This window comes from Nelusetta ayraudi, unplaced genomic scaffold (assembly GCF_046127955.1).
Source record: "Nelusetta ayraudi isolate G7.1 ecotype Tasmania unplaced genomic scaffold, CSIRO-AGI_Nayr_v1 ptg000042l, whole genome shotgun sequence".
Lineage (NCBI taxonomy): Eukaryota > Metazoa > Chordata > Actinopteri > Tetraodontiformes > Monacanthidae > Nelusetta > Nelusetta ayraudi.
In genome coordinates, this window is record NW_027466092.1 from 7,773,765 (window position 1) to 7,790,561 (window position 16,797).

Genomic DNA, 16,797 nt, shown 5'->3' on the forward strand with positions numbered 1-16,797 from the left:
ACAGGATGGAGGGCTACGCCATCCTGTTACAGTTGGAGTTTTTTCAAACAAGCATCACCTTTGTCAGCAGGATTTATTCTTCAAGACAGTGTTCAAGCTATCTGGACAGGCATTCAACTCTTTAAAAAAAAAATAGCTGTATACTAACAATAATAATAATCATTGTTATTGTTTCTTAGTTTGTTTTAAGTAGCTATTTGTATAAAATTGAACTGGTCCTGATGTAACCCAGATCAACATGACATCAGAAACAGCACTGGGTCCTTAAGAGAGCAGGCAAATAGAGGCCACAGACACAACCTTTTATAACTGAATTTTCCAGGGGGTTTTTTTGCAGTGGAGGCAGGTTTATGTTGATGCAAATGATGTGTGACACAGGAATGAAGGAGAGAGGATGCACTGGTTATTGCAATTACTACTCTTAGTTGAATAAAGTGGGAAAAGTAGCAACTCAAAGCAGAAGACTGTGAGGATGAGGAGTCGCAGCCAAGAGCGGCAGGACTTTGACAGGAACTGCTTTTGTGAAACATCTTTTATGCAAAACTTCAGAACGACAAGGGACACTTTTCACCAAAGTATTTGTTTCAGCCTGTGATTCCTGCCTGCACAGAATTATGGCAAACTCTGAAATAGAGCAAAGTTAAAGCCACATTGAATGCCAGTATTGATTGAAAACCTGTTCAGACTGAGGTCGAATTTCAAAACGTCTGTATCTGATTTTAAACTCATAAATTAAAAGGTTGGATTTATAGTGAGCAAGTGACCAAATTTTGTTTTATTGTTTTTGTTACACAAGTGGCATAGATGAGAATTGGAATTGCATTCAGGCATATTTTATTTTACAGGGAGAAATTCAATAAGCTTCTGATATCTTCCAAATTGTTGTCTCAGCAGACAGGTTGACTATTCCCCCCAAACACTGTGAGTTGTGTTTCATTGAAAATGCAGGTTTCTCATTAATATGAAATAAACTTTATTCTCCTTCACCTTAAAAAAAAAAATGTTTTTTTGCAATGCTCCACTTCTCTCACCCCGACACTGAATTATGAAAATTTGTGCTGGTTTGCACATCCTAACTTTATTTTATATTTCTGGATCGTTACCATCAGACGGCTTTGTCCCTGAGCCCCTGAGCTGAGAACAAGAAGTCCACATGGGAAAAAAAAAAATTAAAAATTCCCCTCCGTTTTGCCTCCATTGCCAGACAGCTCCTTTTCTGCGTTTGGTACCTGAATTGCATCCACACACGCAGGTTGTTCCATTTGATAGCAGTGCTGAGGCGGTTGTAAATGCTGGTGTCAGATATCTGTTATTTGTAACTTTTAAAATTAGATAGACAGAGAAAACAGGTAGAAACAACACATTGGAATTTGGCATCATGTAACTGGAGTGTCATTAGGTTGCCCAAATCTAATTTGAAAAGATTCTGTGTAGTTGGTGCCGTTCACACTGCTATTAAACAATAAAACAATGAATCAGTTTTGGGCCGCACAGGACTTCTGTGTGAATTGAGGCAAAAACAGACCAGATGCTGCACTCATGCCTCTTGAATGGCTCTGCCAAACTAGATCGAACCCTAATAGATTGTATTAATTGTTTGTTTATAGAGACAGATTCCGGTCAAGATGGCCACCGTTAAATAGGGGTCTATTATGACCACAACATTATATTGTTACAGCTACAGGTTAAAGGTGACGTTTCGCCTTTTATTCTCGGTTATAAAGCCTCATAGTGTCGTTACAGACAGTTATCAGCAGAAGCCCGAATGCTGCCTCCATCAACCTTCTCCCGGCTGGATAATTACATTGCCCAGACGTCGCATCATCCCGCGAGACAGGCCGCCGCTGATAGCCGCCATGGCGTATATGGTAACAATGGCAGGTCCCTGCGGAGTAATCCCCTGCGCTCCCCTGATACATGACCGTCATCACTGCGCCGCAGACTGAAGTGAAATGATTGGGGACGGAGCGGTGAAAAAAGAGGGGACTTGCTGTCCGCTGAAGTGAAGGAGCAATCTATCTGAGGCCGCCATGGCACTGACCATCATTTTGAAAAAAGAAAAGAGAAGAAAAGAATTCCTTGAAAAGGTCAGTGGAGGGCCCGGAAAATGGAAGCATGCAGCACAGCCATTCAACTCACTGTGCCTTGCTGCACGAGCTGCATCTGTCTGATTGATGCCGCAGAGAGGATTTGCTGTTGCTTGTGGCATACACACACAGCGTGCACTTTAATACATTGCCTGTGTGTGTATCGATGGGCGGGAAAAAAAAATTGTATATCCTGGCCTTGTTAACATTTTAGATCTGCAGGAGTGGATGTTCTGAAACGCTGCTACATTACAGCTCCAATAAGCTTTCAATAACGTTGGGTAGTTGAAACGTCACATATATCAGTCATAAAATACATCCAACCTATAGGAACATGAATGCGATCAAACTGCAGTTTATTATGTATGTGTTGATGAGTGCAAAAATGGGTGTATTTTTGTTTTCAAGTTTGTTTTCTAAGTGAAAAAGAAATTGCATGATATGTATGATCATTTTATTTGCAGGGCATATTTTCTTGGTTTACTTCACTGTTTTGCTATTTTCTGTCTTAGTTACAAAGATTTCTGTCGTACTAATAAACAGATTATGGCTATCTCACAATTTCTATTTGGAATTTTAATCTCCATATAACTTCATAGATATCCAGAAGGTAAAAGAGAATTGAGCAACACATGGTAAGAAAGTGAACAGCACACAGTGCGATGTCCTTGATCTCACAACTTTTTGGACCAACAAGTCTGTGAATTTTCAGTATATAATGAAAACTGAAACATGTTTTATTCTTTGTGACTTGTGCAAGTAATAACCAGCCTATCTACTTTTAATTCCACTCCTTGCCTGTCTATCCCTCTAAAATACTGACTGAGCCCTTAAAACAGGCACTGAATTCAGACATTGCACTTACTATTCTTCAAATTGAACTATTACATTATTCATTCAAGATAGACTAAATTAATGTAAGCAATAATTGGTGTGTATCCTTACTGTAAGATGAACACAGCGTTTCAGAAATTGGAAAATCAATCAAAAAGCAATTAAATGTATATATTTTTTTACATAACTAGTAACCAGTAATCTCTTTCATTCCCAAAGCAACCATCCAAACTATGGCTCTCTACACATTGATGACTCATAACTGTCTTCCTGTCTGACCAAAACAGACTCGGCCAAGGAATCGATAGAGCGAGGAGTCATCCTCCACCACAGGAGGTGATGTAATTAAATCCATCTGCAGGGTAAGAGAAATAAAGGCAAGAGGAAAGCCTGTGAAGTGGAGTGGGGAAGTCCCCGGAGGTACAATTAACAATATCTACTGTTAGCTCCGTCTCTGATGCTGGCAACAACAGAGAATGGCACAGAGGCAAAAAAAAAAAAAAAAAAAAAAAAGACAGGGAGTTTTGACTTTGCAGGCAATTCTGCTTGATTTTGTGTTTTTAACAGCAATGAAAAATGTCTGTAACAACATACACAAGTATTGTCACTGCCTGAAAGTGTATAGATTGTGTTGTTTTGTAGCAATGAATAAATATTTACTCCCCATCTAGATGCATCTAAATTAGCACTGGTGCAACCCATAGCACCCACACAAATAGGTCTTCATTATTATCATGTCTTTGTACTTAGAGCGGTTACTCTTTAAGTCACCTACTTCTGTGCATCTGAGTCAAGTTCACAAAAATGATTTTGATGATTCAACAGGAAAAAAAAAACACTTCAAATATGAGACCCGAAACTTCTGAATTAAAAAGCTTTCGTAAATCATTTTCAGTGTGTTCCACAGGTGAGGGTCACAATTACTATATGTTGTTTCACTTTTCTACTTCTGGTTCAGTGAACACATTGTAGGATGCTTGGTTGGAAATGAATAATGTATAGAGATTTAAAAAAAAATCCATCCTTTGACTGACAGGAAGTCAGTGTCGTACCTTAATGGTTCGTGGCGCAGTTCCCTTTTTGTACATGAATAAATTATCTTCTGAAATTTCCATGACCTTGAACTTAAGTATGTGATTGATAAGTAAGAAAAATACAACAATTGTTACAAAAATGTGAAGTAATTGTGTACATAACATGAAAACTAACTTGCTACTTTTTCACATTGTGAAAACTAGTGAACTTTGCTCATACAGAAACATATTGTAGCTACACTCGGCGAACAGTCAATTTGTTGATTTGAGGAGTTGATTTATCCCCAGGGGTTCGATATGTACTATGCTCCGCAGACCACCTCTAATGCTAATATGACCTGGCCACATTTATCTTGCTCTATCTGAATATGCCAATCATATTAGAATAGATATACTCCAAATTCAAAGTATGGCAGCAATTCCAACACAATGTTTTTGAATTGAGAAATTGAATTGATTGAATTGATGTTGACTTAAATAAATTGGCACCCATCTAATTCAAGTTAGTCTATGTAGATTATGTATGCCTGACAACAACAGCTACATATAAATTTGTTCACTGCAAACATTTTGTCTGAACAGTCCCTGGTATGTCCAAATCGACTGCGGCTACCAAGAACTTCATGGTGGGGCTGGATTCTCACACAGACTTAATGATTCAACACAACTGAACGTCAGCTGCAGAGGGCAGAAATAAATAAGCCTGCAATAGCACTCCTGTGTGAGACTGTCGAAATTTTTAGCTCTTGTGTGGGAGCCACATGATTCACCAGCAAGGTATTAAACACGTGGCTGAAAATGTTGATGTTGGAACTTTGCTGCCAGTCAAGTGTTTCCCTCACATTCATTCTGGGTGTTGGTGCTTGCACAGATCCTGGAACAGCAGAATGCCTCTTTCATTCTAATTAGGGCTTTATGAGTCGTGATCAAGACCCCATTGGTGACGCGTCCGGTCAATAGCGCCCCCTCTGCAGAGGAGAGCCTCGGCTTGTGAACCAGAGATTTATTCAGCTATTTTCTAAAAGGTCCCCATCCATTTGGCCCTACAGTCAGGAAGTGGAATTAGTGTTTCATTGGATTTCACTTTGACTTTGAATGCTGTGTGGTCAGAGCAAGAACCCTGGCTAAAGAGCAGGCCATAGGTAATGAAGTTCTTTGTGTCATGCCTCTAAAAGGATCAAATACTCGAGGCCCCGAAATCATTCAGCACCGCCAGAGAGATGATTTCCTTCAGCCGCCGCACACCTAGATGGATCCCATGGGTTCATTCAACTTGCAGTTGAAAAAAAAAAAAAAAAAGACCCTCATACAGAGAAGCCCTATTCAACTAGCTGAGATGGGTTTGTATTTACACCATGCAACTGTACAAAATCCTACCTAGAATGCATTGATCTGCAATAGCTTGGACATAGCAGCGCGAGAGATGGTCTGCAGAGCACTGTGCAAGTAGGATCCCTCAAGGGAATAACATTTTAATTGATGATTCTAAGTTGATGCAAGAAAGGTGCATTTTTAAGGGTTCCACAAATTAAATCAAAGAGGATGAACATCATCACATTGAGTTGTACGTTTAAGACATGCTTTCCTTTTAACAAAATAAACAGCTACTATATTAAAAATTCATTCTGATCATTTGTTTCATGCTAAACTTTGTGGGGGATTAGCGTGAGGTGATTTACTATAGAATTAAATAAATTATTGATAAAACTAGAATGCTGTAGCCAGTTAGCCAGGTATGTTTGCAACATACAGTCAAATTGTGTTCATATGTAACAATATATTATTTTTTACGAAAATGAAATATGCTGTTCATCTTCACACAAGATGTCAACAATCAGTGAGAAATGTTAATTTTCTTGGCACTATTCCAAATGCACATGAATGACATTTAGAGACAGAGAAAATGATATTGCTGTCAGAGGCAGCCGTTCATTTGGAAGGATGTTATGAATCACAAAACCAAGAAAGAAACAAGGTAAGGAAAAATGTGAACTTTTTTCAGCCCTTTTGTCTAAATTAAGGACTTTTTCACTAAGTTTTCATCAAGCTTATTGTGTATTTATTACTATTTATTAAACTCTTCAGATTTGTTTAATTATTATACTTAAACAGGGGAAGATACAGATAAAATAAGATTTTATTTCAATTCTTTATTAAATTCACATGTTTTAGAACTTATAGAACTGAATTTAAAAATATATAATTTTACAAGCAATCAAAAATGTCATACTTCACACAACAAAAGGGACAGAAACACTTTTCTTTTTTTCATAATTACATTCAATCAACACACTTAAAAGGGCAGCAGTCAGAGGCAGTCAGCAATGGTACAGAAGTGATAGTCCCACTGTGACCTTATCTCCTGCTGACACCCTCCACCCAGGACAAGGAGCGGTTAGACATCTTGAAGAATTCATCAATCCAACCTCTCTCAAGCCCCCCAGACCTCCCATTAACACTCTGACAACGAAGTGTCCCAGGAGTGAGTGTGTGTGTGTGTGTGTGTGTGTGTGTGTGAGTTCAGAGAACGATGGCCAGCCACCCGGCTATCATGGCCATGCCCCCATAGGGAGCCATCTTGCGCAGACCAGGGTCTCCCGTCAGGGCCTGGTGGTACAGGGCGCCACAGAACATCCCCATGCCAGCCACCAGTATAGTGCCAGCCTGTATGGAAGAGAAACACAAACAGTATTTCAATCCATGTGACAGGATAAGAACGCCATTGTCATTTTTTCGAGATGGGAAAATCATCAGTTATTGGAATGACTGAAGTGGCGTCTTGAGTGCTGCCTTGAGGGCATTTAAACTTTGCTTATTTCAGGATTTATTTTGCTTTGTTCGGTTATGCTTGGGGAAAAAAATGTGTGCATGGCGGTATCTTCAGAGGCGGAACCAGCAGGGGTGGCATTGGCTACCCTTGAAATCTGTCTGGCCACCCTGAGTGCCACCCCTGAAATTCAGCGTTATTTGTGCTCTGAAATACATTTCAGACGCATATCGCCGTTGCAGCGTCTGTGAGAAGAATTAAATCTAAACTCAAGTGTGGACCGAACTCCGGAGCAATGACTTCGGTCCGACCCTCCCCCTGTAGAACTTTGTCCGCCGGCACCACCAGCCCTCCCCCCCACCATCGCACTATTCGGCCCGGCGGCACCCTCTCATTGCGCTTGGACAGCCCATGGCCACCCAACATTTAAAAAGCTGGTTCCGCCACTAGGTATCCAAGATTTTTTTTAACCAAGTCTATGTTTGTTTTCGTGTTTTCTTGTGCCGTATGGACTCATTTGGAATCTGTGAGAAAGAAGATTTCTTTTAAATCTTTTCCACAATTTACTTACAGGCCTTTTTTTTTTTTTTTTTTTCCAGTTTTGATGTTACAGTTTGATTTTCCCAGATGCACTAATGTGCCTTTTTCAAAAGCAATATCATACCTCCTGGACATACTAAAATTCTGTTTTATTCCCCAGATCTATTCATCTCCTTTTATTTGCACGGCACCAATCAAAATGTATACTTTAATCTCATCCAAGTCAATTGAAAAGCTGCAAGGCCTTCCCATGCAATTTCTGGCTCTAGTTACAGCAGAATTAGATCTGAACTGAAGCGTGGCTCTAATCTGTGAGGGATACATGTAACATCTCCAAGATCCTGACTGGGTTGTCTGCCACATGGCAAACACCCTGGCATGCATCTGTGCTTTTCATCAAACAGTGTGTTGATTTTTAATAGGATATTCAGTGGCCAATAAATTTTCACACAGCTGTTTTTCTGTGGACACGTGGCAATTCAGTGTTTGCATATGCTGGACCTCCTGGTACATGATGAAAGAAAAGCCATGACCTTAAAACAAAGCCTGAACTGCAAATTCACTTCCGTATTGAACTGGCTGCTGTTATAAACTGGGGGGTTTTCCAAATTTGGCCACAAGCTTAAAAAAAAATCCCACTGTTGCAAAATGAGGACAGAGTGTAGCTATCAAACTTCTTTTAAGGAATCACAGCTACTAAGTATTATATATATATATTTTTAATAATATTATTATACTCACCACGGCAGGTTTGCCACAATGTGCAGCACCCAGCAGGGCCAAGCTGTGGTAGAAGTGATATTTGTTGGCAGTTTCAAAAAGCTGGGGAGGGAAATACATCAGAAAAACCATTTAATGATTCATTTTCCCCCCCTTTTGTAAGTTCTACTACGAAAAAGAACTTTATCAAGACAACAGCAGCAAAAGTCTTATCTAAATGTTTTTAAATATGTATATATATATATATATACATATATATATTAAAAAAAATGGTGTCTCTAATTCTCAATTATTCACATCCATGTTTAATGTACCTAGATTAAAAAACTACTGACACAAACCAAAAGATTCACTGAATTAGAAGACAATGACAATGTGAAGCAGTGACAATGATGTATTTTCTTACATTAGACTTTGCAACGTCCGGTCAGATAATATATGTAAAAAAACAAAAAACAAAACACTTACCACTACATTGTAATCATCAGGGCTACTGTTCTTGAAACCTAAAGCAAACATATAAGTTCAACAAAAAAAAATGCAGCAGAATAAAGCAATCTGACCTCGATATACAGTGCATCAATAATTATTTTGAGCAGAAGGTCACCTGACTTTTGACCACTCAATACTATAAATGAAAATGTAAACAGGGAATGCAAAACACTGAGCTTGGTCGCTAAGTATTTGATCTTGCTCTGAGCATTCTCCATGGTGAATAGGATACCTTAGAAACATTAAAATCCTGATCGCAGTATGAACTAGAACCGCAGAGACGATCTGTGGGATCTCAGCGCGATACAGCTGTTAGGTGCTCACTGTTTAATCGCGACTGCAAAAAAAAAAAAAAAACGGCACGCACCTCGTCAATTTAATAAACGGTGTATGAGGGTTACCAACAGAAGTTACATGCAGAGACGTAATACACTAGAGTTAATAATGAAGTTAAGCAGAAATTGTCGCTTCGACAACTGGAGGCTGAAGGCGCGACATTTATCATCGCGCTCATTTCTCCGAATTTTACAATTAATCCAACTGGGGAATTCTATGCATTGTGATGGGAAATAAACAAGCATAGTCGTCTCACCGTGGGCACCGTAAGCACCGGCTGCCACCGCCGAAGCCCCCGACAGGGCAGCTAACCTTCGGACGACAACAGATGCGGACATATTTCGTAACTGTGTGTGGTTGTCCGACAACCGGAAGATGCCGACTATAGCGCTTACACGAACTTATTAAAGTTCCTACTTCTGACGTAGGCATCGCCGTCGGTTGCTTCCGGTGCCGTAAGCTCGAAAGCTGTTTATTTATTTATTTATTTATTTATTTATCTATACAATTAAAATGTACTATTCAATAATACATTGGCATTGCAGTGCTGGTAGCTGTGACTGTCCTAATTCCAAATTCCCCATATCCCTCCAATGCTAATGACACTAAATTGTACCCACCTCTGGATTCACAGAAGTCCAAAATATAAACTGCCATGACTGCTCATTTGCGAATTTTAAAGCTGTCAAAGTAAAAAAAGACACTGGAATCTTGAATAGTGTGGCGAGATTGTAAAATTATACATAAAAAAGTATCATTTTGTTAAATTTGATAGTATTACCGTGCATTTGACCTATATGAAAATGTTCACTGGTCCTCACCTCGCTGATAGAAATAAAAAATAAATAAATATCAAGGACATTTTTGTTTATACCATTATGTGTTGGGCCTTACATCTGCATACATTATTCATGCCATGACTGAATTATAGCTACTATTGTAGCTGCTTTTGTGATGAATAATTGATTTTTTTCACAGTGAGGCTCCTTGGCGTCAGAAAGGGCTTAATGCTGCCCTGGTTTCAACACCAGCTTCTGCACTAAATTGCTGCAACACTGACTGACATGCTTTCCAGTGTGCTGGATGCGTGCAGCACTTTTGGTCCATTGCAGCAATTTAGAGGAATAATTCTGTGCTTCAGTGGATCATAATGTCTGATGCGTGCTTCTTTTTGCAAAGGTGTTGCATGGAGACTGTCACTGGTGCAAATGCACCAATCCCTGCAGGGAGCCCACCAAAAGGGGGTGCTGTACTGCTTTCTCTTTTGCTGCCCAAGTTTGCCCAAGGAGAGGGTTTGCATGCCTCTTGCTGTGTATGTGAGGACAAGTTTTTTTTTTTTTCTTTTCACAATTTTGATTGCACAGGGTCGCTCTGCATTACTGCGGGGCCGTTTAAGCACAGCATGTGTCAAACCACGTCTTTAGCTGACTTTGACGCTGCATTAGCACAGTGCACACAGTTAACACATTTTAATTCCCGTCTAGCTAATTAAATGGAAGACTCTTGAGTCACAAGCTCTCATCATCAACTGTGAACTGAACCTATAGCTATTATGGGGCTTTTTGGCATGATTTTAAAGTTTCTTTTGGGGTTGTATCAGTACGTTTGCACTCACCAACTTGTGCGCACCCACCCACACACACACACACACACACACACACACACACACACACACACACACACACACACACACACACACACAGAGGCCATTTTTTATTTTGGATCATGGCAGATGGGATAGCAAGAACAACAATCAAGTATGGCTTCACATCTTGTTTTCACAGACAAGTGGCAAAATGATCCCTAAGTCCCAGCAGCTGCGTGCTGTGAGCTTCCTCCAAGTGGCCACATCCGTCTCACTTCAGTCAATCTGCCCATATGTCCTCTTCTTTCTCCCAGTGACTCCTTTGTTTCCCGCCAAATCTCAGCACGATTTTAGGGGGTGAAGCACACACACGCACTCCTGATCCCAAGATTGTTTTGCCTGTGTTGTTGTGGTAGAGTTGTTACAAAAACAACAAACAAAACAAAACAACAAACATTTGATTCCCTTGACATTGAAGAAAACATAGGTCCCTCTTAACATGATTCTGGAAGGAAGCACCTTTATGTGAGTGAGGTCTTGTCTTGGCTCCTCTACATGTACATGACAGTTATATCAGTCTGGGTCATGGTTCATCCTTTTTTGGAGGAATAGAGACCAGACAACAGTAACCTGACACACCAGGTGGAGCTTTCCACAAATCCCTACATTTGAAGTTATCTCAAATATCAATTTGATATAAAAATGAAAATGAATATTTGAAAAAAGGAGACCACCCATAAGTTGGCCACCCATGATAGGCAGCATTTTTAATTCTTCAATACTTGGAGCAAAGCAAAAAATAAAAACATTCACCTTGAAAAGCCTTCATTGAGATTTTTCTGCTACCCTTAAAATGTGAACAATTTTGCCTTTGCAGCATCCACTCAGCCATTGTTTATCTTTTTTTATTTTCTCTTGAAGGTAGCTAGTGACAGCTGATTCCTGGTTTTGTCACAGCTTAACCTTTCTTTGACTGAAGAGATTGGAATCAAGAACCGGACCCAGCCAATAACAGGTTCAAACTGGCCCATTTATTTTATATCACTTGTCTTTGTCGCCAAGAGAACAATCATGGCTGAGTCATTCTCAGGTTGTAAAAAAGCAGAAGCAAGCAGCTGGAACATTTTCTGGTGCACGATGATATGGGGATTACAGCACCCTCTCCTGGAGGGGTTAAACAACTGCATGCCGCAGGATCAGCGATTGACTGTAAAATTTGTGTTGTTGACATTGAAAACCTGTACTGGCCGACTCTTGTTCCAAACGAAACATTCACGGATGGCTGAGCAAAGATTTTAACCTTTTAACAAATTCAACATTTCTGTCCATATTTTAACCTTATGTGTCTTAAAATAAGCTAACTCATTTTTAAAAACACAAATATTCAGGGCAAATTATTTTGCGTAATAAGTTGAATGTGAGAGTTCAGAGTTGAAATCTGAGCTATCCAGCTACTAGGCAAGATTATGACATGCTTGGATATGCTTCCTTTCACAAACAAATCACAATAACGAGAATGTTTTCTGTTTTGTGATACACTCTCTGGATTTGACTTTTGTGTCAAACTAATGGAATACGATGGGATGTTTTGAAAATCCTATTTTTTATTATTGTTAGTTGTTATTGTTCAGCCTGTGTAGTAGCAGTGTGGCTTTGTCCTATTTGGAGACTGCTAGAGTGGAAAGCACCCATACCAATGAAGAGTCTGCTTTGTTTTGTGTCGGCAGCTAACAAGATAGAAACGTCACAGCGGGACCTCAGAGTGGTCGTTATTTCAAGGCAACACGCCGGATTATGTCTGAGAGTTGGTAGCCTGGTGTGGTTGTGTCGCTGTCAGGCATTCCATCTGTCTTTATCTTCGCACTCAGAGTTTTTGGGGACTGGAAATCCAGCGGGGAATTGGCAAGGTTGAAAAATATAAAAATCAGGACAGCTCCTTCCTAAAAGCAATGAAACACACATTTTATGCGTGGAGGGTTTTGCCTGCTGGGCGATGTGCTGCCCCCTTCCTCAGCCAATACAAACTTGAAAAAAAATAGAGCCCAACATTTCTAAAAATTCTCTATTAACCTTGATGTGTTGTGACGGCTGCAGCCCCTTTCCCCGTCTTGGGCTCGGCTTGAGGAGCCACATCCCCAGCCAATTATCTATGTGTTTGGGCGCTTTCATGTCATGCTGTCATGCTTTCCATGCATTCACAAATGTATGTATCGTGACTCCTGTGTCACGGTTTTTCATGCTCCGACTCTGTCACTCGCGCATGTCAGTGCATCGCTTTCAGCAAAAAAGAAAAAAGAAAAAGAAAAAAGGAGGCAAAAAAAATGAGGGGAGAGGCTGAGAGAGGCTGAGAGAGGCAGGCCTGTCGAGTGACATTTTGTCTGGGTGGCCAGGCTACTGTGCGCTTGGGGAGACAACACCAGTCATTGGCATTACACTGGCTGGCAGACACACACACACACACACACACACACACACACACACACACACACACACACACACACACACACACACACAAACACACACAGAGAGGACCTAAACAGCCTCAGGTATAGACACAAACAACACAGAAAAATATTGATTTGCTTAAAAAAAAAAGCAAAGAAAAAACTTGCTCACACTGTTGATTAAAAACACAAATCAGAACAAAAAATATATCACAGCACATTTACGCTGCTATTAATCTCCCTAATGGTTTTGAAGTCAGATGTCGCGTTTTCTCTAGTTATTGTCAGGTTGTTTGGCCCCTCCCCCCTGTACATTTATGCGCATGCATAAACACACGTAGGAATGCACGTGCATGAAATTTGGTTTGTGCACACGTACGAGCAGGCACACAAAGTTGCAGTTACAGCAGGCTCCCCACAACGAGTGAGCATAATTAGCGCTCTCGTTAAGCTCATCTGCATCTCTCTTCAAAGGAGATCGATGCAAATGGATAGGATCTAGCCACTGGCAGCAATTAGCTGCAAAAAATATCCCAGCCAGGGAAAGTCGGTTACAGCGAGACAAAGTCGGTTTCATGCATGGGGCATAGACGGGAGGGATGAATTTTCTCCCCCTGCTTCTGGCTGCATAATAGAATTTAAAAGCAGAGGTTTTCATTTACCCTCATGTCAAATTGGGTTTGGTGTTATTGCATTTTGCAGAAGCACTGTCGGGTTGTCATGTTTATTTTTTTTCCACGGGGAAATGCCACAACATCAGAATTTCAGTACTGCTGATCTATCGATCGTCTCGTTGTGTATGTAAATGCAATTATTCTCTACATGTAAAACAACTGGCTGCAACGTAAGAAAACATGTTTTTAAAAACCACAAAATCTCTACTTACTTAACACAGGCACTATCTTCTCTATCTTATGCTCTTAAAGATTAAATGTGATCATGTGTCATTTCATTTTAAAAATAAAGTACAACCTCGAAAAAACACAATTTTTCTACAATATTTCAGTCATCTATTTGTCTGCAGGCTGTGGTACTCAAGTAGCAAAAAATGTTGCTACTAATTGTTGATATTATTGTTTTATTTACCTATAAACCTTTTAATATTTTAATTATAGTAATAGACAAAAATGACTCCATGAGTAAATACATAAAAAGACTCGACAAGAAAATGCAGATGCACTTCCCTTGCATGGGCAAGTGAATTACATCCAGTTTGGAAACATTCCATTTGGCTCGTCAGGTTAAGAAATATGGCAGCTTGTCAAAACCTCAAACCACCACCAACTACTACCAATAATAATAATGATAATAATATTGCTAACAACATTATGATCATTCCTTTGAATATTTACTTTTTCTCCTCCTGTCAACAGAGAAAGAAAAAAGTGTTGCCTTTTAGCCCAGCTATAAAACCTTGATCTTTGACTTGCAGCTGCTATTGCTGGTGTTGTCCCGCAAATACCACATTACTGTTGTTCCCTTCCGACTGCTTTTCACGCCTTCTCCCGGCAAACCTCACCGAACTGATTTGCATTTGTGGCAGAATTTTAAAGTGAACTGTGAGAACGACAGGACAGGGGCAGATTATCTGGCCGGCATCTTAATCAGCGCTGTCACACAACATGCATACCACGAGCATCATTGTTTCATCCTGGTGGCCCCCTTGGCTCCGGTCATCAATCTTTTTCTCTTTACCTTTTTTCTTCAGCCTGCCTCCACACCTCTAATGAGTCCCCATCTGAATGTTTGTTTTCCTGCAACAGCAAAGCTCAATCTCCACTGCACCTTGCTAACGGACGTGCCGATGCCGGCAGCTAAATCCAAGACGTCAGGTCTGAGGAGGCAGACGGATGTTTCTTGTCCATAAGTTCAACATTATGAGCCTTTTAATATTCCAACGGGGCTCGGCGACGGCACCTGAAAAGGTGATCAGCATCCCCGCAAGCCTGAATTCCATTAGAGGAGTTAATTAACTGAGGAGTGTGGCTGGCACTTTTCTGAAGAGTTTTTTGGAGACGTCGGGCAGAGGGGGAGAGGACAGGTTATCGGGGGTCACGCCTTCCTGTCTCGGACCCTCAAGGGCAGACAGAATGCTGGTTAAAAAAAAAAAGGCAGGGGCAGTATCTTTGTGTGTCATTTTGGATCAAAAATGTAACTTGACCGCTAAAATGGAACATTTTAGTGCAGAGCAGACGCTTTCTTCATCTCTTTGCGTTTTTGTAATACGAAAGATAATGATATTAAGCGTGACAAAAAATACAATAAATTGGAGATTGGCAAGATGAACGTATCACATTTTAGGCTTATAAATTCAAGAATCCAGTTGAGTTGTGCAAAGGACGAAAGTATAAGCATCCAGTGAGCATTTGTGCCTGAACAAATCCTGCCCAGTGTTCGCTAAACCCCCCCCCCTTCTCATGATAGGTAAAGGCCATCCTGTTGAAACTGGCTGCTCCGTTATCAAACCCAGTAAACACGTGTCTAAACAACACAACTTGCGCGTTCACAGCATACGTTAACAATAAGGGTAATCTGTATGCAGCATTCGGTGTGAGGCTATTTTCTTTTTACGGCTGTTATCTATAATTGCAGGAAATACATAATTGCAGTTTTCAAGGTTGGGTTCAGCAGATAGGCAGGCATTACCAGAAAAAAATGTAGAGTTGGACTTATTGTTGAGGATTCAAAGAAGTGAGTTGTGGGAATGTTTTATTTGAACAGACCAAACTTGGGTTATTCTACACATTCTACATTTTTGAAAGGTTTTAAATGATTCACTCTCAGCAAAAGGGTCGTGTTTTCCTGTCATTGTCTATGGGAACACACTCAAAAGTGATTTGCTCTAAAATGTAGTAAAATTCTTATGAGCCAGATCATGCTCTACGGATAGAATGATTATTTCCTGAAGGGAAATTGTGTATATTTTTACCTACTTTTTTTTGCCTCTTTGGTTACAATGTATGGGGTGACTGACCACCTTCAGCCTACACTCAGAATCTATTTAAGCCTTGAGAGGATGGACCACTGTGTTCACCACGTGGCTATATTTTTTTTCTGTACCATTTTTTGTTAAATATACTGGAATGTCTTTTTGTCAGTGCTTTCGATCAACAACGTGTGACTTTCCGTCAACTCCCCTGAAAAAAAACTGAAACATTTTGGCTTGGCTCTATTCAAAAGAGGTGTGCTAAGAATAGACATTTCTGGAATTCAGCCAGGATGTCACAAATGGCGCCGTCACACCTCTCAGTTACCATGTAACATCTCCAGCGACCCCCTTTTTCCCCTGTTTCCCTCTGAACATATGGAAAGCTCAATAAATTAATAAGTAATAAATAATTTCCTGCAGGAAGCAAGAATGCTTTCTTAGAAGACTGCAAATACAGACCTAACAGCACTGTTTTATGGAGATCTGAATTTGGATCGCAGGATAATTGATTGTGCGAAGCAGCTCCATTTAAGTCTGAGATGAAAAATAAAGTATCTGGGACCTCTAAACACCCCAGTGCATACCAAAGTATTTTACAATACTGTCCTTCACCTACACCTTCTCTAATGCACTAAACCCCATTCCTCTGTCTGATGCAAAGCTGTGTAGTAAGCTGCCAGCCATTGTGCTCTGCTGTACAAATTGGACATCTTACAACCCTCATTGGTCTCTATTTGTCGGGCTCTTATCTGGATCCTCCTCTCTGTGGCTTCAGCCTTCCGACTTTCCCCCGTGGGCGCCATTAAGGTTGCATCTAATCGCCTAATCTAATAATGCAGAAAACTCGAAGCACTCCACAGATTGCAAGCAAACAGTTGCTTTAAGCTCAAGCCATCCATCTGGAACAATAATGTGGCTCGTGATCGAGTCATTGAAACGTCTGTCAAATGCTTAGTGTCCCAAAGGAGTCATTTCCTGCTACAGATACGTTGATCTCGCTCCCCTCCGTATGCCTGCTCTCCATTGGAA

General features: G+C 40.4%; 2 protein-coding genes across 2 annotated transcripts in view; both read right to left on the bottom strand.

The window, feature by feature from the left end:
- Positions 1–16,376, bottom strand: part of LOC142893456 (cornifelin homolog A-like) — a 197,833-nt gene extending 181,457 nt beyond the window's left edge. The window contains exon 1 of the mRNA XM_076034035.1: positions 16,366–16,376. The gene's annotated coding sequence lies outside the window, so the exon portion shown is untranslated. The remainder of the gene's footprint in view (positions 1–16,365) is intronic.
- tmem256 (transmembrane protein 256) lies at positions 5,860–9,205 on the bottom strand. The gene is made up of 4 exons (XM_076034000.1): positions 9,067–9,205; positions 8,451–8,488; positions 8,004–8,084; positions 5,860–6,619 (listed from the first exon to the last, which is right to left on the bottom strand). The coding sequence occupies exons 1-4, from the start codon at positions 9,146–9,148 to the stop codon at positions 6,476–6,478; spliced, it is 345 nt and encodes a 114-aa protein (XP_075890115.1). The 5' UTR covers positions 9,149–9,205; the 3' UTR covers positions 5,860–6,475.
- Positions 16,377–16,797: the final 421 nt, after the last annotated feature.